At 41.2% G+C, this 25,949-nt stretch overlaps 1 protein-coding gene across 4 annotated transcripts in view; it reads right to left on the bottom strand.

Annotated features, from left to right (window-relative positions):
• The window catches only part of LOC119890328 (SH3 and multiple ankyrin repeat domains protein 2-like), a 236,178-nt gene that overhangs the window by 61,220 nt on the left and 149,009 nt on the right, over positions 1-25,949 (bottom strand). For all 4 annotated transcript variants that reach the window (XM_038701540.1, XM_038701541.1, XM_038701543.1 and 1 more), the window contains 4 exons: positions 24,531-24,966; positions 13,547-13,686; positions 11,795-11,908; positions 3,900-3,981 (listed from right to left, as the gene is read on the bottom strand). In XM_038701540.1, the coding sequence (XP_038557468.1) occupies positions 3,900-3,981; positions 11,795-11,908; positions 13,547-13,686; positions 24,531-24,966 (772 nt within the window). The remainder of the gene's footprint in view (positions 1-3,899; positions 3,982-11,794; positions 11,909-13,546; positions 13,687-24,530; positions 24,967-25,949) is intronic.

Genomic DNA, 25,949 nt, shown 5'->3' with positions numbered 1-25,949 from the left:
ACTATGTCCTGCCATAGCCATACTCTCCATCATAATGTTCATAAGCATTACTCTATATACATTTTTTTGGCTATTCAATAATCAAGGTAATTTTCCCATCAATACACACTGATCCCCACTCCCTACACTGCATGTTTTAAAATATACTGGCTAAATCAAGGCTATATATTTATATATATATAGCCTTTACGAGCAATTATTCTTTTGGTAAAGCATAATAGTTAGCATATGTGTGTTTATCCTGTTTATCTATGACATCAGTGTGCACAGGTGTGACCACCACAACCCGAGCCATAACTTAACAGTACATTGCTCACGTTTGACGTCATGTCCTGATGGCAGGAAGCTTGACAATTAAACATTCTGCAATGAGAAATGCTTTCTTTTTTTACTCTGCGAGACTGTAAAACACGAGAAGAGTGCAAGCTGTTTTGGCCAGTTAGCAGGCAGTATTAATTCAAACTGAAGCAAATCTGTTCCCTCAAACAGACGTAAGGCGTATGGCTGAAGTTTCCCCACCCTAGGTTTGGTTTGATTACACTTCATGTCTGATCATCTTTACTTCTAGTAGACACCTGCCAGACAGTAGCTCCCATTCAGAGGCCATGTCCTAATTCCAGTGTGTTTAAATTACACTACTTTTGAGCAAACAATAAATGAATTATTTAATGACTCCCCAAAATGTTCCCCGCATTATGGAGAAGGCTCAATATTTCTCAAATATGCTCTCTACCGTTTCGTTAATAGACAGCTGTAATGTGAAATACACAATCAAATCAGCCTTTCTCAAAGTACGCCACTGGTCATGGTCCAGCTCTTTTCCTGTCACTTTTTCCATGTTTCTCCTTCTGTGATTGTGTGTGTGGTTCTGTCTGGGCGTGGCGTTCCCTCCTGCTCCGCAGCATCCTGCACACCTGTGATTCATCCCACTAATCAAGACTCTGCAGTCAACCCTGGCGTTTCACTCCAGTCCTCGCCAGATCACTCAGTTTGCTGGTGTGGTAATTACTGTCCCTGCGATGGACTGGCGACCTGTCCAGGGCGTACTCCCCCTTTCACCCGATGTCAGCTGGGATTGGCTCCGGCCCCCCGCGACCCTGTACGCAGGATAAGCGGTTGACGATGGATGGATGGTAATTACTGTACAGCGTAGCTCTCCAACTTGTCATTCTTCTTTGTGTTTTTGGACCTCTGACTCTGACACTACCTGCGCTCAGGTTCACTCCAGCGCCGTTACCTGCCTCACTCTCCCCCTAAGCTCACGAGCCTTGTCGCGCTGCCCGCCTTGCCGTCCGTGCATTCGTTCAACTCTGCTTTTACAATAAACTGTGGTTACCTACTAACTAACGATCTCTCGAGTTTCGTATTTTGGTCCAGCTTTTCTTGTGAACATAACAGGTCACTGCGCTTCATTAACCAAAAGCTGAGTGACTCATTTTTCATATACTGTATGTGAACCGTGGTCACTTGGCCTGTGGGAGGATTACATTTCAGATATATACTATAAATACTATATATTAATTCTTCTACCCGTCTATTGGGACTCTAAACAATATCTTGTTTTTGTCTCTCTTGCGACATTTAACAGCACCCCTCCATCAATTAAATAACAATCTTTAAAGAGCAGAGGAAGGACTTAACGTGAGTCCCTTGGAAATGTCAGCTTTCCAAAAAAATGTACAGCAATATTTTAATATCTGATATGTGTGCATATATACAGTACATTTAATACGGAACACACAATTGAAATCGTCTTGGCTCACTCTATATGCAGGTTCAAGTTTCATTTCCAGTTGAGATTTCCCCTGGATCTTTGAAATCACATGGGTCTTGCCACAATTCACATTCGGCCAACCAACCAGCCTTCGTCCCTGCGCTGGGTGAGAGATGGTGGAGATGGTTCACCTTGACCCATATTTGACACTACCAGCATGTTCAGAGTCCTGCCAGAGGAAATCCAGCAGAGTAATGACGGGAAATGCCACACCGTCCTTCTCAACGCAAACATTTCCAGGTTTTATATTATAATGTATGGGCCTGAAATTTTGTCTGGCAGTGTAGTGCACTGCACGCTCCATTTCTTCCATTAGTTGATGAAAAAGGACAGACGCGGACTTAAAATGTAATTGACAAATACATGAAACAGCTCCTCAGACGACAAAAAGGTTCATTTCCAGATGCAAGAGGTGCTATTTACGCTTCAACCAACCACACTCCGTTGAGAAAACTTTTCCTCGCAGAGCAACGTAAAATACACTTCATTCAAACTGCACGGAAACAAAATACTACTCACCAAAACTGTCTTTGTTAGTCTTTCCACTGTTCCAACAATCACCTGTCTGGGTTGGTTGAAATAAACTCTCAGCCAGCAGCCGTGAAAAAGGGTGCAACACAGCATACTCCACTACAAGTACAACACGACAACATCATGGAAAGGATCCCTATAGAGACAGACCTTTTTGTTATGTCGTACTGATAAATAGCTGCGAGTGACACTATCAGCGTAACACACCTGAATCTCTGAACAATCTGTAGGCAGGGGAGTTGCACTGTGGGTAATGTAGGAGGAGCCAGGCTTTGACAAGAAATAAAAAAGACAACATCTCTGGTTCCATGGCATTGATTTCAATACTTTTTGAAAAACTTTCCGCCGTGAGTCTGACACTGACACAGTGTAAGTCAGTGGAGTACTCTTTCTAAAGTTCCCCCTTCTCACATGAGACCATTTCCTGCTTTTCTCTGTTTTATTTAATAGTAAACTCAATCTCTTTGAGCTGTTGGTCGAAGTTAATTTTTTCAGCATTTTCTTAATTTGGAGACCAAATTAAATGATCATCCAACAAAAAGGATTGATCAATATTGATGAAGAAATATTACTTACAGCCCTAATATCATCATTATCAATTCTAAATTTGTAGATATAATGAGAATTGACTGCTCAGTACTCAGACTACTCATCTCTATTTAATGCAATTTTTAGCTTCATTTTCCCTCTGCAGCTCCATCAGACAGGCTGAGGAAGGCCATAAATTCAGCCTAGGCATTCACTGTTTCCATGTATGGGTCAAAACCACTGCACATGTCCTGCAATGCAAACCGCTGCGTGCCTGACGATATTGGACAAATGACCTTTCTGTGATCTAACACAAACCAGAGCTCATTCATACTCATGTCTGCCAAAAATATTCAGTCACTGATTCTTCAGAATAGTTATTGTTCACAATGGAGAATATACTTCAAGTGCAATGTGTCTCAGCCATCTCTCTTTCTCTCTCTCACACACACCCAAACAGAGGAGTACACATTATCTTCATCTCTAATGAAGCTTGTATTGAAGTGGATGTGACAGAAGAGAAAAGTGGAGCAGAATAACATTAAACCAGAAGACGGTGGAAACCTCGGGACTCGACGTCAAGTGCCATTAGACAGGACGTTTCACTTGGCTGAAAGGACAGATTTGCATCTTAAAATCCCTGTTTTTTCCTGTTATAGCTTTTCCCTTTCTGTCCTCAAGAACAGAAGAAAATGTTCAAATGCTGATGAAGATTATAAATGAAACAGCTCCATATAAAGACAAAGAGTTGATTAGTATGTAGATTTTACATTTGTGTTTAGGTTTCATTGCATCCAAGATATTGTAAATATTAAGACAACAAAAAGCCTCCTGAAACTAAAAGAAAAACCTTTTTAAAAGCTTTAAAGACTGTCTTTAGTTTGTGAGGTGTGGAAAAAAACTGCTGTACAGTAAGAATGCTTTAAAAAAAAAAAAGACTTTGATCAATTAACAACATGCAAAGTGAATGAACAGAACAATCTTTATCAATGTGGTTAGACAACATTTGTGCACAGTAGTGCATGTGCATATATGTATATAAACAAGCGTTTGTGTGAGGTCTTACCTGGAGGCATCAAAGCTGTCGTAGGAGCCCACAGTGTAGTGTCTGAAGAGCTTCCGTCTGTCAGCGCGGTCCGCTCGGGAATCTGCCAAAACACACAGCAGAATGAGATCAATATTCACATCCCATTTGTAACCAATAACAGCAGTTTTCAAATCAATCACTGCTGTTAGGAGGATAGCAGTTTGGTGGACAGTAAATCTGTTACCCCTTGACAAATAGCTGTTTCTGCACATGTGACACTTCTGTCTGAGCTCTTTATCAGGATCCAATTCGGCATGACACAGAGAAGTTACACCTGTTGTCACTCTGTGCAATTCAATATATACATGCAAATACAAAAAGTATCTGTTCAGCGCTGTAGGAACATCACGCTACTTTAGTCTTTGCTCCTAACAGGAAAGAATCAGAATTCTCATAGCCACAAGAGGTCCTTGTGTCTTTTTCTGATGCTGTCCATAAGTGTCCAGCCATACAGCAAAATCAAATCCGTCCCTTGGACGCACAGTTGAAGCCTTCATGGTTTAGGATTGCACTTTAATAATAAGGATTTAAGACTTTATTATCATACAGTATATCCTGATTATTGGCAAATTTTACATTTAATCACATTAAAAGTCCCTGTTACAATGTCCAGCAGACACTAAGCAACATTAGCATTCATTTGTCGTTTATCTGACCACCTGACAAGTGTAAGTTCATTATTCACTCTCCTTTTATCACTATTTTTGTCTCTGACAACTCTTCAATTGCAGAAAACTGTCCAAACTGCTTGTCCTGTCTTAACTTAAGTTTCAAACATAGGAAAAATCTCATCTTCCTATTACAGGAGCAATTCCTAAACTCATGACTGTGTCCTATCCTATTTCAGATATTGTATTTTGTATCTTGATCTTGTATTTTATGAATTTAGGACAACATTCATGTTTCAGTTAGGACAATTCTGTAATAGCTAAATTCCTATCCTAAGATAATACGGTATGCAGTTAGGAAGCATGTTTCTGTAATACCAAAAATCCAATATTTCATCCTAACCTGAGAAGAAAGCAGCCACCTGCTGCTGGTTGATGAGAGCAGAGTTGTTATAAAAACCACAAGCAACAAGCTGAAAGATGCTAAAACAGCTGCAGAGCCAGGTGATCATTCTCTATGGATTTGTCCCTATGAGCTTTCCCATTACACATATGCTTAATATTATGAATGATAATTGATTCTTTAGTGCAACTATTTCAAATCTAAAGCCAATAACATATATTTACATATAATTTCAGACAATCAGTGATTAACATCTACAGGACACGTGCAATGGCTATCACTGCATCAAACAGAAGCCTCTATTTAACATTAATCAATATAAATCGTAAAGAATGTGGAAACAAAGATCCAGAGGGTGGCAATATTGGGTAATAAATGGATAAATGAGAGACTTGGCCATCGACAGCGTATGTGTTGAGGTTGACAACAGAAGAACACTTTGAATACCGGGATAATCATTACTGTGAATGAGATCCTCAAGACACTCGCAGCATTTTCTCAGTCCTCTTTCGGGCTCCGTCCTCCTTTATCTACAAAGTTCATGTATGAGTACGTACAGAAACATTAAACTTAACACTTTCATAGACTATAGAAAGTACATGACCTCCAGAGTGAAGATTCCTCCCGTCTTTGTCCGTCTCATCTATGTGTCCTATTCAGCAGCAGCTCCTCCCCCCTTTCATTCCTTCACATACTCTCTCACACCAGCTGTCACACTTTCACAGAAACTCCATCTCCTCTGATCCGGCTTAGATCTTGTCATCTTTGCAGGAACATTTTTTTTCTCCCCCTGATTCTCCATCGACAGTGTCAGATTGGAGGAGGAAGGATGGGGCTGGAAGTGGATGATGTTTTTATTTATTTTTACAGAAAAGATGAACAGAGGGAGAAATAAAACAGTAATATGTGTAAGAAGACATTCTTCTGAGAGGAGAGAGGGAATAGCATATCCACCACATAGTCACACTCCATAGCAACGGCTGTCTGACTGCGGCCAGCTGGTTTCTATGGTCACAGATCAATAGCGACAGTGTATGCATGGTGTGTGTATGTGTGTGTGTGCGCGCACATATGCATAACTGAATGTGATTCATGTTGGCGTGTTGTGTGAAAACATGCACGTTACACTGCATCTGTATTTGTGTCTTTGTTCTGTCAGCTGTTTATACTGCAAGTGTGTGTATAATGTGTGTGTGTGTGTGTGTGTGTGTGTGTAGCAGCAGCGGATACTGTCGGGCATCTGCGCCTCCCTGGGTTCCTTCCAGGTTTTTATTTTCCCTCCTCGCTTCCTTCACTTGTAGCTCACCTGACGACGCGAGGGAGAGAAATGCGAGAATGAGATGGAAATTGACGCGAGACATGTTTGCCAAATGGGACATTGCTCGGCCCTGCCTCGCTCTGAAACAACATCATTACCAACAGTGTGACACGTTTCACAGCTGTATCACCTGTCGCTGTCGAGTTTTCTTTTCTCAGATTATGTGAATTGCTGTTGAATTGGAAGCTATCCTATCTGTGCTTTATTTACTTTTATTTATTTATTTTTAGACACAAAAGTGGCCGTTACATTTGGTTCACAGGACGAATAGCACTAACTTGCTTATGGAGTTTGTAAGTGTAGTCGTGAAAAGCGTATAGTGCCATGTTTCCCAAACTTAGGGTTGGGACCCAAACTGGGTCACAGGAATAAAATTGACAACAATGATACAATATGTAAATATGTGAATGAGCGTTCTTTGTTCAGCTGTGAGGTTTTCTCTCTCTCTTTTCCCAAACCTGATCTTCTGTCCACATTTATACAGAATATTTATGTCTACAGTCTGTGATCTGTCATTGTCGATCCTTTGATGTCTTAACTAAAGTACAAGGACCAGTTCAAATTCAAATCAGCTTTATTGGCATGAATGTATAACAACAATATTGCCAAAGCTAGCCAGATACTTCACTGTGTATTTTTTGGGGAATTGCTCAGTAATGGGGTTTTAAAATGAATAAATTGCACAGGTATCTCCAAACGAAACATTCGCTGTATTTGAGAAAGTCCAAACATTTTTTTTTTCTATGCAAAGAAGAGTCCTTCAAGATGTGTTCATTCAATATGGCGCAACGTACTTGTATGAATCCGGCTTTCCAACTCTGGCATCCTGGAGAAAACATTTCAGAAACAGACTAAATGCTCAGCATGACCTCAGAATGGCACGTTAAAAAACTGAGCCCAAAGTAAAGATCATTGGTCAGATTGGTGATGATGGGAGGGGATAAGAAAACGAGAGGAGAGAAGGGGTGAGGCACAGAAAGGGGGACAGACCGTTGTTGTTTTTGTTAAGAAGAAAATGAATACGTCTGTTTTGCCCTTTATCAGCACTTTGTAAACGTATGCCAGGGAAACACCAGATTTCTCTTTCAGGGCTTGAGCTGAAAAAGTTTGGGAACCAGTGATCTAGTGTATTTAAGGAAGTCGTTCATCAACAGACTTTTTAAATAGTTGTGTTATTTAAGAGCGTTAAAAATGTCACTATTAGACCTATCATCTTTTACAGTTTCATCAAATGAGCTGCAGTATCCAATTACCAACATAATTACGAGCCCTGAGGCCACCTGATGCCTGAGTAAATGCTGCACGTATAGTGTGATGGAACAAAATTATCTTCAAACACACGTTGTGCATCCCCTAGAACATTTATGAGCTGCTGCTCCTGCTTTTGTGCTCTTGGTGCCAGATATGATGGTGTGAAGGTCACATGTTTTGGGAATATTTATTACAGATAGTAAGAATACAGTCATCCTCTCTGTAATACTGGACATAAATGTAATTTCATAAAAGCTCCTTTCTGAAACAAGACAGTCAAATATGAAACCACCTCTTTCCTTTGCTTATTCTACTGCGTAACTAATAGAGAGAGGCTTCAGGGCCATGAGATAAACAACACTAATTAAGGAACAGATACATTCATTTGTTACTGCGAATTTATTTTAATTCTGTCTTAACATGTAAACACTGTGTCACCTGCTCTGCTGTGGTGCTTCTCCCCAACAAAAACTGTTTACGTGATCTAATAGAAACACAATGTGTTGCATGCAGCTACCACAATGAGACATGCTGTGTTTCCAGTGTCTTTGAAACAAAGCTGGTACAGCATCACCTGAACCTATTTTAACAGGCACCGCAGTGATGTGAAATGGCTGTGTGATCTCGAAAATGAAAAGAACTGCTGTGCACAGATAATGTGCAGTACATGCATTTGTGAACACAGCATCCCTTGGGGACACCGAGGTCATGTTGCCTCCATCTTTTTGTGTGTATGAATTTGTTGGCTTTAGAAACCTGGGGGAAGTTTACACTCTGTAACATAAAACTCACGCTTGGTGGTTATTTTGTGCGTTTTTAGTCTCAGCATGTTACAATTTGACTGCTTTCAGGCCAGCAGAATAATAAATAAAATGAAAGGCTTCAGCATTTCTGCCCCCATGATTTTATTCCTGGTAGTGTGGAGAAGTCATTGCAACAACATTTACACCTTGATGCTGAGAAATACATTTCCAGAAGGTATAACTAAGCAGTTAACTGAAAAAACATGAGAAGTCCAAATGGCTAAAAAAACTCACGTGGTCAGACTTCTCTGAGAGTGGAAGGGTGTGTTGCGGGGGCTACTGAAAGCATTTGTTATGGCCCTGTGTGCAAAAGAAGATCTCTAAACAACCAGGATTTACTTACAGTTGCTAGCTGCCTTTAAAACTCACTAGAAATGCATTACATGTCGTGCCCTGCCACTGTGGTGTGGCATGAAGAACTGTCAGTTGAGAATTTGGTTTTCTGAAAATAACATCAGATGCTGACAAAGACTCAGGAAACAGTTTCTGAGTGCAGATGTTTACAGAAAATGTGCCTTTAGTTGATGACATTCATGTTTTTCATAGTACGCCGCTCATGACTCTTTTAAAGGGGAACTCCGCAGATTCCAGTCTGATAAATGTCCTCAAGGGATGTCCCTTGAGTCACCGTCGGTTGGGGCCGAAGAAAAGTTTGAACACAATAATGAGCATCCGTTAGTCAGTCATTTTCAGGCAGCCTTAATCTTACATTGATCAGAATTTGTGAGTAGGGGCTGACAAATATTTTGTTCTTACAGTAATACGTTTGAGCCATGCTGAGGAGATTTGATTGATCTTTATTATAACATAAAGTGCATAAAAATCCTCAGATGGAAACCTACTGCTGCAGTCAGGCTTCAGTGAGGTTGAGACTTCACTCTCAGCTCAGTTACACACTGAGAAGTATTCACCTAAATCTTGCTTTCTGGTCTGGGAGGCTGGTGTACCATACTTGCTTATCCACGAGCTTTGTGTGTGTGTGTGTGTGTGTGTGTGTGTGTGTAGGCCATGACTTTCCTCGTGTGTTTCCCCTACATAGCTCCTCAAGCGCTCTCGAGGGTCCAAACCTGAACCCTAACAAAGCATGTCTAAGCAGGGCTTAATCCTACTGCATCACATCTATTGAATTAAAGGGATTAGAAGCTAAAGGTGTTTAAGTTAAATCAGCATGTGTGTGTGTCTGTGTGGGTGTTGATGGGATAAAACGGTAAAATACAAAACCCTAAAAGGTTGCACTTTTCACATATAAGAGAGGAAGAAGATAACTAATGTTACAATCATTCTAACCTTGCATGTAAATTTTGAATATTTTAGACTGTGGAAGATCATCCAGTTCTGATCAGATACCAACTAACCCAAACAAAGTCTATCAGATGAGACACTCATTACACACCATAATTACACATCCAGGTCCATTCAGACAAACTACGGTTTCCTTCTCAGATTTGCATGAAGGATTTAAGAGGACTTACTGTATATATAGAGTTACTGACTGATAGATGTACCCATCTGTTATTTGATCAGGAGTGGGAATATTGCTTTTTGGATTAAAATATTTATCTCCATACTACACTACTCTGGCTGAAAGATTCATTCAGAGGAATGCATGAACTAAAAAGTGATCAAATTTAAACTGGCAATGCATATTTTCTATGGTTTCACATTTCTTGTGAAAGGTGGAAATGACTTCTAAATTGTCTAAAAAATGATACAAGGTTTTTTGAAAGTGGTGTTTTATATGTTTGGTGACTGAGCTAGACACATAACTATACTATAACCCAGAACTACAACTCCCATCCCTTATGTCTGTGATCTTTCAAAAGTTTGCACAAAATACACAGAGAAGCAGAGAGATGGCAAAGCAACAGGTCTGTAAGATGTCTGAAAAAACGAGTAAATAATGGACAGATTGAAAGATGATTGTCTTATCAGTGGTTATCCGGCAATACCCCACTTAACATCTATGCCTTGAGTGTGCAGTTGGAGCAGGGAGACGATTAGCTTAGCTTAGCACAAAGACTGGAGACACGTCCTCTGTGTAGCCTCTCTATTGGTTGCCTGGTAACCTCATGATGTTCATCACAAAGAAATGGTTATAAAAAAATAAAAGGAATAATTATAATGAAATAATTGAATAATTAAAAATGGAATAATTTAATGAGTAATTAAATAAATACAGGCTTTTAATTGACCTTAGAGGTGCAGTCGTACATTCTTTTAAACTTCAGCCAGAGTCAGGCTAGCTGTTTCCCCTTCCTTCCAGTCTGTATGCTAAGCTAACTGCCTCCTGACATCTTCTTTTCTAACTCTAGGTAAAAAAAGCAAATGGGTATATTTCCCAAAATGTCAAACTATTCTTTTAAAAGAAGAATTATCTGATGTATGGATAGCTGGATAACACATGTATGGTGGATGGATTGTTAAACCATAGAAAAATGCTGTACTTCAAACTACCTCTCCTACAACTACCTGTCAAATGGTAATCATTTCAGCAAAAAATGTATTTCTCAGTTGCCTGTTATTTCCCCAATCAGCCACAACTGTTAGGCTTCATGCAGGACATTCACTGCTTTTGCAGCACACACACACACACACGCGTAGCCTGCGGCCTTGGCCAAGGCTGTCTTTGAATGGGTCTTTGCAAGCCACCATACTGTGCTCCCGTTTTCTGACAGACTTTCTTTGCAGGCAGACCTGGGGGCAATTTTGATGTGGCACAGTGTGAGAGAGCTCCCAGTGCCAATGGCCTTGGGTTTGGCTTTAAAATAAGCCACCCAGAAGAAGGCAAACAGCGAGAGGGAGAAGAACTAGTTGCTCCCCATCTGCCTCCGTCTATGCTGACATACTCCTAAAAGCAGGAAGGACTAAGAGAGCGGGTGGGTGTGGGGAGTTGACTCCAGTAACACTGTTCTTTGTGATAATGTCAATAATTAAACACTGTCAGAGAACATAATACCAGACAATGAAAAAGATTGTGGAACACCAAAGAGTAGGACAGAGAGAAGGATTGCCAGGCCTTCTTTAAAATCTGCTCCCTTTCAAAAACACACTGACAGCACTCACTACAAGCACAGCACAAAGACGTTGGCAACAACAAGAGAGATTGCAAGGACAAGGAAAAATGGGATGTTTATGGGGGACAGAGCATGGCGTGATATGTTCATTAGCGTGCACCCAGAGGACATCAGAGCACAGCTGAGTTAGCAGAGCAACGTAGCGCTTAGCTTTGTGCACTACCGCCTGGGGAGACAGAAAGAGACTGGGAGACAAGCCGGTAGAGGAGGAGAGACACATGCAGAGCACGCACTGGAGAAAAAGGAGCCACGTGCCATCACGCTGCCTCGGGAACCTACAGCATTTAGCCTTAGCGTCTGTTCTTTGTGTCCCCTCTCTCTCTCTCCACAAAACTGGGTGATGGCAAACAGCGCGTGTCCTACATAAGTCAATGTCCCACCTCCAACCGCCACACAACCCCAAGTGATTAGACTTACAGCTCCTCTCATCGGTGGCCTTGGCCGGGATCTCCTCCACACAGTCGGCTGGAAACCAGCCCACCTGGCCGTGGGCGCTGCCCTCCCAGAAACCTCCCTCTCCGATGCTTAGAACTGGACCGGGGGGGCGGAGAGTGCCGGAAAAGATAGTGACAAATGGCATCGGTTTCAGAGCACACAAGTGAAGCAACAGAACAGAGCGTCCCCAGAGATAATTTAAAGCACTGAATGCCATATTTGAATAGAAAGTGTCACAACATTAAGGCAACGGTTTCTACTTATACAAAGTGTCCAACAACTGTATTAGGTGTTTAAAACAATGTGACAATATTCATCATTGAGCTGATAAATGGATGCATTTTAAACTAAATCTGACTCTTCCATTTGTTAGAGGTTACAATTAAATGTCATCCATTAACAGTGTGAACTGCAGGGGGTCTGGACTGATGCCTGAAAATGTTGACAAGCTCACAGTAGTGAGAAATGTTCTTAAGAAATCCAAAATCAGTTTGTGTGAAGATGTTTATGGTGTATGGAAACCTAAGATGTTTGGTCTTTATTTGGTTCCCTTCAGTTCTGTTTTATGTAGATAAAGATCTGCCTTAAAAGCTGCTTTATTTTAACAGAGATTCTATATGTGTTTTTCACTAAAACCCTAGAAAAACGTAAGAATGACCTGAAAACAGAGTTTTTGCAGATTTCATGCCTCTGAAGGGATAGTGACGGGATTTTGAATTGTCCCAATTTGTTTCACACCAATTGATTAACTTCCTAAGATCCAGTTTTTCCCCCTACATGTTTACACTGGTTGAAATATTTATTTTACGGCTTCACCATCCCATCAAATGGAAACATTCTAGATGTCTTATGGATCAATTGAAACACATCTCCCCAAATTTCAGCATATTTGGTGTCTTTCGTTCTGTGGGTTTGAATACAGTTGGCTGCACATGCTGAGTTTGTAGTGACCGACCCACCGGTGGATCAGGACGTTTAGGTTAACAATGTGTGTGTGTGTTTCGAATCACAAAGCCTGTCTCGTATATCATATCGAGCCAGGAGCTCACTATATGTTACATTAGAACTAGCTGAAAAATAATTAAACTCTCTAAAAATAAATTTGGCTCAGTAATTATCTTAGAAAAAAATCCTTCCTGTTGAGCAGTACAAACAACGTATAGACGCAGGTCATAATATTCTGTTTATACAAGAGTGGCTTAACATAGATGTTTCTTGGGCGAAGCACATCCTCCTTGCTTTCTCAGTAAATAATGCATTTTTTTTGCATTTTCATCAAAGCCAGAGAAACCGTACACCCTTAATGTCTGCAGATGAGGAGGATGTTATTCCGCCTCTAGAGCCTAGGTAGTCAGTTTCATCACATATGGTAATTTGCTGCTTGATTTCCAGTTGTCTCATTTTCAGAAACAATTATGAACTGACGACAGGAAAGAATCAGTGCCTTTTATTTCCTTTTTTGATGTTAGTATTCATCATACATCCTCCAAGGAGGAGGAATTTTACTTTTCTCTCTCTTTAGTTTACAGTCAACAATGGAATGTAACCAGGTACATTTACTCAAATACTTTTCTTAAGTACAGTTTTGAGGTACTTTACTTTAGTAACTTTTACTTGTGTCACATGTGTTGCTGACCTGCTGAGTTAAACAACACTGGCTATACTGGAGTATTAGCTTCTTGACATACTGGAGTATAGCCAGCCACTGGACTCTAGGGTTATTCCAAGTGTCACCTTTGACCCTGTCGCTTTTGTAGAGGTTGATCTCTCCCTCGGCCTGGGCGGTGTAAGGACGAACCACCACAAAATGTCGCCCAGGAACCGCGCTGTACAGCTTCCTTCTGGTGCCTACTGCCTCACCATGACTGCTGGGACTGTAAGAGAGGAAAAAACAGCAGGATAAAGCACAACTAGAAAATCTAATTTACACTCCAACAACAGAATCACCAAATTCAATAGCCCTGCAGGAAATGGTAACCTGTTTTCCTGTCACACCTGCTGCATTAGTTGAAAAAGCAACAAATATTATTTCCACAAAGAAAATGCGGATGTGACTTTATCATGCAGCGTGGGAAAAGTTGTCCACATCTTTAAAGTTACTTAAAGAAAACTGAGAGATCATTGCAGGTTGAAAGAATCTGCTACTACCTGCTCAAAAAAAAACCTTCTGAGCTTCCCCAACTGGCAGTAACAATAATTTGTCATCCACACACACACAAAAACCAATTATGCAGAGGAGATATTCAGAGGCCAGCGGGCACGTGTCTTGCAGTAGTAAGTGGAGCAGAATATGGGCAGGCTCTGACCCACAGAGCTGCAGTGGCTTCTGGGTAGGAGGCAAGACACTCTAAAGACCACACAGAGAGCTAGGCAGGATTTAGGATCAAGAGAAGGAAAATATCAAAATGCCAAATTATGACAAAAAGGACATTTTTAAAATATGATGGAGGCAGCATTTATATGTTTCTATGTTAAATTTGGTTCTAAAAAGCTGCAACTTTGCATCAAAAGTGATCTCCAGCACTCCTTCATTCATACATGGAGGCGAGACGTGACCAGTGGTGCTGGTCGGTGTCCGTGACATGATAATGTAGCGCCACTTAGTGGTAAACTTTCATAACAACACTTACCACAACAGATGGAACGTTAGATTGGGAAAACAAACGCCATCAAGGACCAGAATTGTGAAGTTTTTATTATGACCAAAATTTCTGTGCGATTAAAACCTGCAAACTGTTGAAATTTTTACTCTAAACATAAATGTGTGACTGAATTGTTAAATGATAGAAAATAGAAATGACTTTTTCTATGAAGCGTAGGCACAAGGACAACATTCCAGATCAAGGTCTGGAAACAAAGTGTGAAAAGATTTTAATAGAAGTTTAATTAATAGATAAACGTTGTTCTTTAGGCATCTTGCACATGCACACAATTTGAGTAATTCAGAGAGACAGAAAGAGTCCAGAAGAGTCAGAGATTAAACTACAGCAGGAGGAAATTAAAGAGAACGAAGGAAATGGAGTGCAGGAGTGAGGGATTGAGAGAGAGGAAGGAAATGTTTTTTTCAAGTAAGTGGGTCACCTTGTCCTGTAGACTGCGCTCCTCCTCAAACCTTCACGGGCCTTTGGAGAGCTAACCCCATTCAATACCTGGTGAGGCTGCTTGCACATTTTCCAAGGGAAAGCCATGGACAAAACTGCAACTGTGCACTCTGAGCAGCTACAATACTATAGCAAATTAAAAAGCTCTGGTGACTGATTTGCATGATGGCTGAAAGCATCTCAACTGATGCTGCTCAACCTTTTTACTTTGTGAATGCATCATCGTCAGGGTTGGCCTCATTAAAACAGAAATTATTGCAAGTTAAGTGTATTTTTTGACACCACCGGTTTTAATGTCTTCAGCCTTAATCTTTGTTTTCATTTATTTCATTAAGTATAAAGGTGTTTAAGAGTTTGAAATGTTCATCCTGTAGGGCCATTTGCTTTCAGTGTTTGGTCTCCTGTTTGAGTCCAGCCAAGTGACTATTTTGTGAAAATCATTGGCCAAAAACATTCAAAACAGGTGCAACAACTTCACAACCAACAGTATGCGCATTATGGGAAAAACTTCCTGTAATGGAGACCAGGGGTTTCATTAACTTCAATGGTTCACTGAGTATTTTACCTCTGTCTTGTGTCTCTCTGTGGCAAAAGTTAAAGGCACCACTGGACACTTTCAATGCTTCTAAGTTTCTTCTGTGGTTGATATAAGCCCCATGAAACTGCCAATGAACATGATTGCTTCCCAGTATTCTGTTTAACTTTTTTTTAAGACATATATTTTCAAGAAGAAACTAACAATATTGCCCAGAAAGACATAAACCAAACCCATGTATGCAGATGTGGGCATTAAATAACCCTCGTGCATCTGCCCTACTGCTGCTATTCACCGACTTTTGGGAAAGAGTTGAAGTAAACTCAAAAACAGGTGATCACAGACACTCAATACTTTCTATCTAGATTGGCACTCTGGTAATTAATTATTGCACTTACATTTTCTGAGACAAAGGGGACAGAGGCACAGAGGACACACACTAAGGTTTACTCAACATGACCAGTTAACTGATCTTCATGTGTAAAACTGGCGGAATGACCCTTTAACAACAAACATCACTTTCCTATAGTTTTATCTGCACCAAGACAATATTTCTTGTCTTGATACTTTGAGGGCATGAGCGCTAAAAAACTGAGGTGAGACATCGTGTACATTTTCAAACTGCTTCAGCATTTTTGGAATTTTTTCACCACTGTTAATTTGAGAGGAGAAGATGTGCTTTTATTGTGAAAATTTAGATTTAACTAGGAATTCTCACACCCCTGCCGCAACTTTTTACACAGTTTATAAAAGGTTCCTTTCATGCACAGAAACCAGTCATCATCCGTCGCTGCTGTGGGACTGTGCTAAATCTGTACTTGTTGGCATAATGATGTGGGAGAAACATTTCCCACTAAGCCACTCCAGCTTCAGATGAAACTGAATCCGGCCTACAAGTTCAGCAGTTACCAGCTGAGATGGAGAAACCGTCAACCATGTTTTCCCTCATGCCTTTTGGCAATTACCCAGGTGGCTTTGAGGTGCTAATTAGACAGTGTTGATTAATACCAGCTGTGCATAATTTGTGCTATTATTGGATGATCACCCGAGACAAGGAGACAGAGGGAAAGAGAGCAGAAAAGAGGGGGGAAAGAGAGGGTTTAGGAAAAGAGAGAGAAAGAGAGAAAGGTGACAGTCACATTACTGCGCAGACACAAATACAGTTAAATCAACATTTATATTATTTTTCCATTATACAATTTGCCCAAGGCCACTGTGATCCTGTCATGCAGGCACACAGAGTTGAGAGAAAGAGGGAGAGTCAATGTTTACACCTTGCAACATATATCTGGAAATATTATCTGGCTCAGGAAAATCACCTATTCATGCAGTAGTCAATCAGTAATCTGAGAGATGGAGTTGTGTTACCTGGGCTACCTGACAAACGTTAGTCCAACATTCACTCTTATCTGAGCTCTGGTTTGGCCTGAACTAAATCCTGAGGAAAAACTCTCTAAGCAGCTTTATGCTCATATGTTCAACAGCTGGTCAAATTTCTTTCACAGTCTGCCACTGATTACAATATATTTATCTGTGATCGGCCTCGGCTCGACGCACACGTTCACATGCTTTGTTAATATGTTAATGTTATACACTTTCAACCAGAAAGCAGGTTGAATAAAATACCTTGATCCTGTGGTATGCTTTGTTTTCACATGACATATTATTTGTACGTCATGTTATTTTAAGTTTTATTGCTTTTGTCTTCATCTTATTTTGTCTATGTTGCATATTGAATTTGTGTGATTTGCCTTCGTTGTCTGTGTTTAGTTGTTTTGTGTAAATTGGTTTCAATCAAATCAATCAAGGGAATTTTATAATCGCATCAAACTCACAGAGGAAATCTTCTCTGTGCTAAAATCATATTTTGTTTGTGATATTACCCTTGAGTTTCTTCAGACCTACAAGACAGTAAGTGATATCTTGATGATGGACTTCTTGACCCACAAGAGTAGAAATGATGGTGATAGTACTTTCAATGTAATGGCCCCTGACCAGATCGCCGCTGTGGCGGAACTCAATAGTAAAATATTTGTGAGTCATATATACAACTCTAACCTTGATGTGTGTCATACTGTAAATTGTGAAGAGTAATTTTCCTGACTGTCTCATTCTGTTAAAACTCAAAACAGTGTTTTCAGCAACGAGCAATCATCAACAGATTTTTCACTGTTAAAAGTCAAATTACTGTCAGTCTTCAGTCATCCACAGATCTGTCTGTCCTGACACTGGACACGTCTCATTTCTCACCACATTCAACTGGGAAGCTGTTGCCATGACACCCCAGAGCAGACTGACAGCTGTCACTGTGTGCTTGTTTGTGCGTGCGTGAGCGAGCGTGCGCTCACATGTGTGTTGCCTTCTAACAAATGACATGTCAAGTGGCAGCGAGGGGATGCCACAGAAATGTTGTCATGTGTGTGGGTGGAGGTTGGATGAGGGGGGATGGGATTATGGGTAGGAGAGAAAGCAGAAGCAAAGAGAGAAAGCGCTGGAATTAGGGGCTTTAAAGGGCATCTGGGTGGGAATGTGTAGAAGACCTCTGACAGCTAAAGGTCACATTTATTGTACATGGACCGGGTGCGATGACACCATTTTGCCATCTTAGCAAGGTCATTTCCACTGAAATTTAGCATGAGCTGCATTCATCAGATATAAATAATATTAAAACAATACAATTAACAATAATTGAATTAGATCATTAATGGGTTATTAAAAAATAGGGCAACAGTACATCCATGGTGCAACGGGAGTTGAGCACACATAAATGGCTTCAATAAAGTCCTAACCTGAAAGTCCTCTGTAAAGGCATTATACAGTATCACCTGTACACAGCCCAATTATTTACTTTTCTTATTGACCATTAATCCTGTGAAAAGGCCAAAACCAACGTCAGCCAATAACATTTATTCCTACTGAAGATGTAAAATCTTGAAAAATGGCTCAGTAATTTCCTAAAACAGCTGGACACTGTAGTTTTCGTCAAACGCTACTTAAACGGGAAGAAACACAGCATTTGTTGGGGACTGTTTTCAATGTCGGACGAATCCACGTTTGATGATCTAGTGAGTATTTGGGTCAGCAGGGTGGTGTATGTGGGATCGAGTCAAAATAAACTGCAGTGTGTGTGTAACCCAGTATTTATACATACTGAATATCAACTGTGATCATATACATGTGACCCTGGGGAACCCAGGAAAGGGTCACTAATTGCCTGGTTTCCACAACTGGGCCAAGAGGAGCTCTGCAGAGCCAGGGCTACAAATGTCCCTGATAACTATCCCCAATTGACAAAAGATAAGGTCACGGACCTACATTATAAATACCGGTAATTTTGCAGTTAGGAATTACTGCCTATTAGTTCTACTCTTCTATTGGCCATGTAGGATCCACTTGCCCTTTTGCAACAGATACCTTCTTCAGTCAACAACTGTCATCATCGCCACCACCACCACGTGGAGTTCAATGTTGACTTCAAGGGTGTAACATACCTTCCTAAGTGTTCACTGTGTCGCATCTTTCTGGCTCATTTGTTGTAACCGTTTCCACAATTCTCAAAGTTGAGCCATTATATGAATACCCCCAATGTCAGGCGATAATTCAGACATTTCTAGTGTACAAGCCTTCTTATATACACTTAACAAAATTATCTCTTTTGTTTTTGCCCCCATTCATCCTGAGCTGAACTCAAAGATCTAAGACTTTCTCTATGTACACAAAAGGCCTATTTCTCTCAACCAGTAACCTGGAAACCAGTCAGTATCTGGTGTGACCACCATTTGCCTCACACAGTGCAACACATCTCCTTCGCATAGAGTTGATCAGGCTGTTGATTGCGACCTGTGGAGTGTTGGTCCACTCCTCTTCAATGGCTGTGCGAAGTTGCAGTCAGGTCGAGATCCCAATGAGGACCACGAGCATGCAGATGATCTTCCCTGAGACGGTTCCTGACAGTTTGTGCAGAAATTCTTTGGTTATACAAACCGATTGTTGCAGCAGCTGTCCGGATGGCTGCTCTCAGATGATCTTGGAGTTGTAGATGATGGATGTGGAGGTCCTGGGCTGCACTGAGACTGGGAAATGAACATTCAATTCACAGTCAACAGCTCTGGTGGACATTCCTGCAGTCAGCATGCCAATTGCACGCTCCGTCAAAACTTTTTGCTGTGTCGATGGAACTGCACATTTTCGAGTGGCCAGCCTAAGGCCTTTTATTGTGGCCAGCCTAAGGCACACCTGTGCAGTCCCCATGCTGTCTGATCAGCATCTTGATATGCCACACCTGTGAGGTGGATGGATTATCTTAGCAAAGGAGAAGTGCTCACTAACACAGATTTTGACAGATTTGTGAACAATATTTGAGAGAAATAGGCCTTTTGTGTACATAGAGAAAGTCTTAGATCTTTGAGTTCAGCTCAGGATGAATGGGGGCAAAAACAAAAGTGTTGCGTTTATAATTTTGTTCAGTTTATAATGCAACTTCCATCAGAGAGACATTATGTTGACTTACATTAATTCCCTGGAGACTTACCCTAAACCTAGCTTATACTTGCCTAAAACTAACCCTTACCCTAATGTCAACCTCAAGTTAAACCTACCTCAGACCTTAAAGTATTCTCTATAAACATTAATGATTTACATTAACTGACACCCCATAGAGGTTCACACCTCTGCTACAGTACCAGCTCATACTGTGACTTATAAAGTGGTGAAAATGATTCCCATCAGCCTGGTTGAATTATAATATCATTAACTCAGCAGTCAGCAGACCTCCCAGGTAACATTAACAGTATTTTTATTAAGGCTAAGCCATTTCAATTACACTGAAATCAGATGGCTCAGCCTTAATAAAACCTGTCAATCAGCGCATGATCATTATAATTCATTTAAACACAAGTTCCATACTTTGTCATTAGTATGAAAAGTAACCTACTGCAACAATCAATTCTTTGAAGGAACCCTTAATCATTGTCATATCATGTATACGCTAGGGCTGCAGCAACTATTGGACAATTACTTTTTTGATTAATAATTTGTTTTCTATCTAATTTTCCAGAACCCAAGGTGATTATTAGGGCCTGAGCACGAACCGTGCGAGGTCCCTATTGAAATTGAAGAGATTATGTTTTTTGTCTTCTTTTTTCTGCAAAGTAAGCTCAATTTTGGGGGCCTAAACATACTCAAAAAGGCACCACACTCTGAAACTCTGGTGTGGCAAAATGGCTCGCCAGCTCCCCTTACAGTGCAGCCCCCGGACAAAGTTTAACCTACATGTACAAAATTTCTGTGGTACGTTTATCATGTCTAGACGCACAAAAAAGCCTCTTGGAGCCATTCCCTAAACCAACAGGAAGTCGGCCATTTTGATTTACTTCAATTTTGGATGATTTACACACTTCGTACTTTAACAAACTCCTCCTAGGGATTTAGTCCGACCGACCTCAAATTTCTGCTGTGCCTTCTAAAGGCATTGAAGATGAAAAGTTGTGCTATCTGTGAGTTTTTGTCGATGGGCGTGTCCGTGGCGTGGCGTCAAAGATCAAGTCTTTGCCATGACACAGGAAGTTGCTGTAACTTCAGTGTACATGCACACATCTGCACCAAAATTTACATACTTGATAACTGTCCCGTCCCGAACACATCTACACGCCAATATTCATTTATATTCATAGTGCCAAGTACTAAGTAGCGCCACAAAGGGGACACAGGAAGTGACGTAGAACACCTTCGTGCAGCGTCCGAAGCGCGTAGCAAATTCACAGCCGCACCGGCAGAGCTCCAGAATATGCAACACGGCCGCCTAACGCTGCTTGCAGCTTTAATTTTTCAATTATTATCATTCAATTTACAGTGATATAAAACAGAGAAAAGCAGCAGCTCCTCCTATTTCAGAAGCTAAAACCAAAAGTGCATTTTTGTTTCATAAAAATAAACTTAATGTATAAAACAGATGTTCTGTTGGCCGACTCACTGATTAATTGGCTACTCTTTTCAGCACTAATAAACACAATACATAACTTTACAGAAGTTGCAGTACAGAAACCAGAGAAAAGGGATTTGATGATAATTTGCTGCAAGTAAAACACAGAAGTGCCATCCACTGTTACGGAATGACAGACTGTCCGTCAATGCATCATAGACACATTAACATACTCATCACCAGCCTCTAAGGATGTGGTGATAAAGCAAAGGTCTCGTATTACACTACTGGTTGTGAAATCAAAGCCACAGAAAGCTGGAGGCTAAAGTATCATATTATTTTAAATCCATGAAACACCAGCAAGGTAGATGTGAAGACAGAGATGTTCCTTAGATTCAATGTGGGAAAATGCAGAGGCATGTTCCACTCTACAAGAGTTCTGCACTAATTTGCTGTCAGTCACCTAAAACAGCTCATCTGTTGATGACCAAACTCGCTCTCTCTCGACAAGTTTTCTAGTGAAGTATGTCAAAAGACGTGATAGTTATGTTCATGTTACTGCTGAAGCAAAGGCAACTGTCCTCCCCCGTTCCTCTGGCCCTTCTTTCATCTCCGTCACTTGTCTTCCCTTAACTCCGTCCCCTCCACCCTCGCTCTAAACCCCTCATTCTGTGCTTTTATTCTCTCTTTTTCAGTTGCCTCCTCCTCCTCTATCTGCTCTTCATCCTGTCTTAATTCTACTGCTTCATCTTTGCATCTTTCCTATAATGTACTCGACATTGGACAGAGGCAGAGCTTCAGAGTGTGGGTAGTGTTGGTGCAGCAGAGTGCTTCCAAACGTGTCCATCTGCCAAAGAAGAACAGGAGGAGGAGGAGGAGGAGGAGGAGGGGGAGGAAGAGGAGGTAGAGGAAGAGGCCAGAGGGCATGTGTCTTAATCGGGATTGACAGTTACATCGCTCCAAGATAAATGTCCGTCACACTTAAATCCTCCACCGATCAGTTGCCCTTGCACACACCACAGACAGAGCACAGACACACATGGTGGCATTTCTGAATGAACTTTGTCAGGTGGAGGTGGAGTCTCACACACACACACACACACCTAAAGTTAGAATGAGCATTCCTAAAACAGGCATATGAGCACACGTACAAATTCGCACACATTTTCAAGTGTCTGCAGGCAACCATAGCAACGGTTGCCGTAGCTACTGTAGGAAGCCAGGACTTTTGATGGCACGTTTCCCAAAGGAACCAGTCATGCATCATATTGCATGGGGGATGGTGGTATAGGATGTACTGTATACTGTATATACTGTAAATGAAGACTTACTGTTTGCTGCCAGACCTCTGAGGAGACACAACTCACAGCCCATGCTTGAAGTGTTCACCCATATTTAAAAAACAAAACATACAAACAAAAACCAAACATTTTTCTACAAACCAAATTAAATAGAAGTTAATGGAACTTAGTTTGTGGTCGTCACAGTATTAAAAAACTACATTAAAGAGGTCATATTCTGCTCATTTTCAGGTTCATAATTGTATTTAGGGGTTGTACCAGAACAGGTTTACATGGTTTAATTTTCAAAAAACACCATATTTTTGTCCTACATGATACATCTCACTTCTACAAGATCGTTGTTTGGAGTTGCACATGCGTAGTTCCTAATTAACGACTACTAGCCAATCAGAAGCAGAGTAGGGTGGATCCTGACAAGCCTTGTAAACACGGCTTCGGATCAGTCGTACATGTTCCCGTACCAGCTTCGCAACCTAGACTGGAGCAAGAGTTTCAGAGTGGGTGAGTTATTATTCTGTAACACAGTGAGCTTTCATATGTAACGTTTTAACTGAGCTCTGTCTCTACATCACCGTAACACCTTTATGACCACTGACTGCCTGGAGGGTTGCTAGTGTTCGGAAGGGAAAGTGGGCGTGAGGGGAAGCAGCGGGTGGACGTGTGTTTCTCCACTGGTGTTTTTGAGGGCGTGCCTGACTAGCCGCTAGGTGAGCATTATGACGTGTGTTACAACGTGAAACAACTTGTTAACGAATTAAAGGCTGGACTACAATCAAGCTGATTTTGGGAGATGGGAACTCCCTTTGGGCTGGACTTTTTCACTTTGCAAACCTGTTACATGCACAAAAAGGAAATATAACTCAATAAAGGAGAGGGAAAAAGCCGAAAAGTACAATGTGACCACTTTAAACAAGAGCACACTAATGGGGAAACGGTTTCTAGAAAGATTTGTTAGATTTTGTACTTAGTTCAGTTCATTTACATGGGACACTGTAGAGTACTGTAGCGATTTAGCATTGCACTCTTGCCACATTGTTGGACTCCCGTTAGACAATTAAATGTTATCATAATCACTGTTGACCATTGCACACTCAAGGGACATCACTTGAGGACATTTATCAGACCTCACTCAGCTCCCTCTGGAGACACTAAAGGCTCCACACTACTTTTAAAACATAAGCAGTAGAGCTCTCCAACACCTACTGGTGCTGTTACCCTTTAAGAATCCAGGTTGATCAGAGCTGAGAGCTTCATGCACTGTAGTAACCTGGTTACTATAAATCTGTGTACGCACACACACACACACGCACGCTGCGGGTTAGAACTGAGATTCGTCGGTACGGTTCTGCGAGACAGATAGCTCAAAACCTGAACAAACAAGACCAAAACTGCTAGAGGTGAAATGCTTTTTGTAATTCGGGTAAACGGAGGCTCTAAGGACACTTACCCTTAATCATAATCATACTTGATCTCCATCTTGTCAAACATACAGAGGTCTGAAGGAAATCTTCTCTATGGTGTACTATTATTAATCTCTTGATTTTCTCCAGACCAGAATTTCTCTGGACATGCAGGTGAAAAAGTGATGACATCTTATTGGGAACAGCAAATAGCAGGCGCTGACTAGATCACAGCTGTGCTGCAACACGACAGCAAAGTAGTGACATGTGTGAGTCATATGTTCACCTCTGACCTCCAGGTTAGTGAGCCTGGATCTTGTTAAAAGAAAAAAAGAGAATAAAACTCCTCTGTGCAGGGTGAGTGTGTATCCAAGACTGCCACGCCTTCCTTCTGATGTACACACCACACACACACACACACATCACAGATCTCCACTCTCCGGCGTTTTGCAGAGGCTCACCTTGGCTGGCGCTGTGAAGGTAGAGCCCGTCGTGCCTCCTCCCCCAGCCGGCTGAGGGAGGGCGACCGGCTCCTTGCCCCCCTCCCCATGGTCCGGACCACCACGTTGCCATTGGGGCTGCCGCTGGGCATCTGCTGGAGCAGCTGGGGTGACAGGCTGCGATGCAATGCTGAGGAGCCAGGCTGCGAGTGACCCTGCTGGGGGGCCCTGTGCAGGTGGGGCTGGGCTTGTTGGTGCTGCTGCAGATGGGGGGCCCAGTTTCCAGGAGAACCGTGCTGCTGCTGGTACTGACCGACTGTTAGGTTGTTGTCGCTGTTGGAGCGCAGGAGGACCCGTGGCGCTGATAACGAGGACGGGGACTGATCGTTTCCGCTGCCGTTGCCAGAAGACAGACCCCGGCGGCGTTTGGAGTAGGCTGGAGCCTCGCGGAAAGGCACTGCAGAGGAATGAAGGAGAAGGAATAACATTTTTATTAAACTTTTAATTTTAAAATTAAATGCTTCAGTAAGCTACCTTTGCTCGTTTCTGATAGTCCAACTGTTAGTGGATTTTTTGACTGATAGGACATAATGTACACTGAGGACATACAATCATCACTTATAAAGTTAGTACCGTAAGCTATTGTCAGTTTCCAAAACATTTGAGAAATGGGCTTCATTTTGTTTACAAAATTTACGTGTTGCTTCCGGTAAAAATGTAATGGCTTTTTGAGTTACCGCATTTGAAACAAGACAAATTTATAAAGGTTGATTGATGGATGTGATCCTAATAGAAGCATTTAAACAAACTGAAGATGTAGCTTGAGTTGAAGCACTGAAGGAATCGAAGTGAAACTGCTGAAAAGAGTTTAAGAATCAGTTTATTAAGAGATGATTTCATAAACAAAAGTAACTCGCAGATAAAAACATACTGTACAAATGGAAGTTCCTACTCAAATACATGCAACTAACTACACATACACATGTGTTGCAAGAAAATTAATTGTGATTTCAATGTAATCTTAACTTTAACTCTATTAAAATGCTATTTTTATGCACAACTGACCAAGTAAAGTATCAAGTAAAACATTCACAACAAGGATTTTCTTTCTGAAAAATAGATTTCACCATTTTATTCCAACAGTGTAAAAGTCTGTTTTTATAGTTTGGCCTTGACCTTTGGTCATGAGACATGTTATGCTTTATATTGCTGATCAGACACAAACTGAAAATGGTATCTCGTCGTTCTACAGTTATTTAAATTCTACAAAATTAGACACAATCTGGTACCAGCATTAGACAGTATTCTCTGTCCGTGAGTCTTTACATGAGAACACTTCCTCTACATCTCTGAAGACACCACTACAGAGACTTCCACAGCAGAGGACCACCCTGTGTGTGTTGCTGTACTTGAGTGAAGAGAAAGGGCCAGTAACCCTGA

The sequence above is a fragment of the Micropterus salmoides genome, unplaced genomic scaffold (genome assembly GCF_014851395.1).
Source record: "Micropterus salmoides isolate LMB-PRFRI ecotype aquatic unplaced genomic scaffold, ASM1485139v1 Ms_hic_scaffold_6, whole genome shotgun sequence".
Lineage (NCBI taxonomy): Eukaryota > Metazoa > Chordata > Actinopteri > Centrarchiformes > Centrarchidae > Micropterus > Micropterus salmoides.
This window is presented reverse-complemented; position numbering and strand designations above follow the sequence as displayed.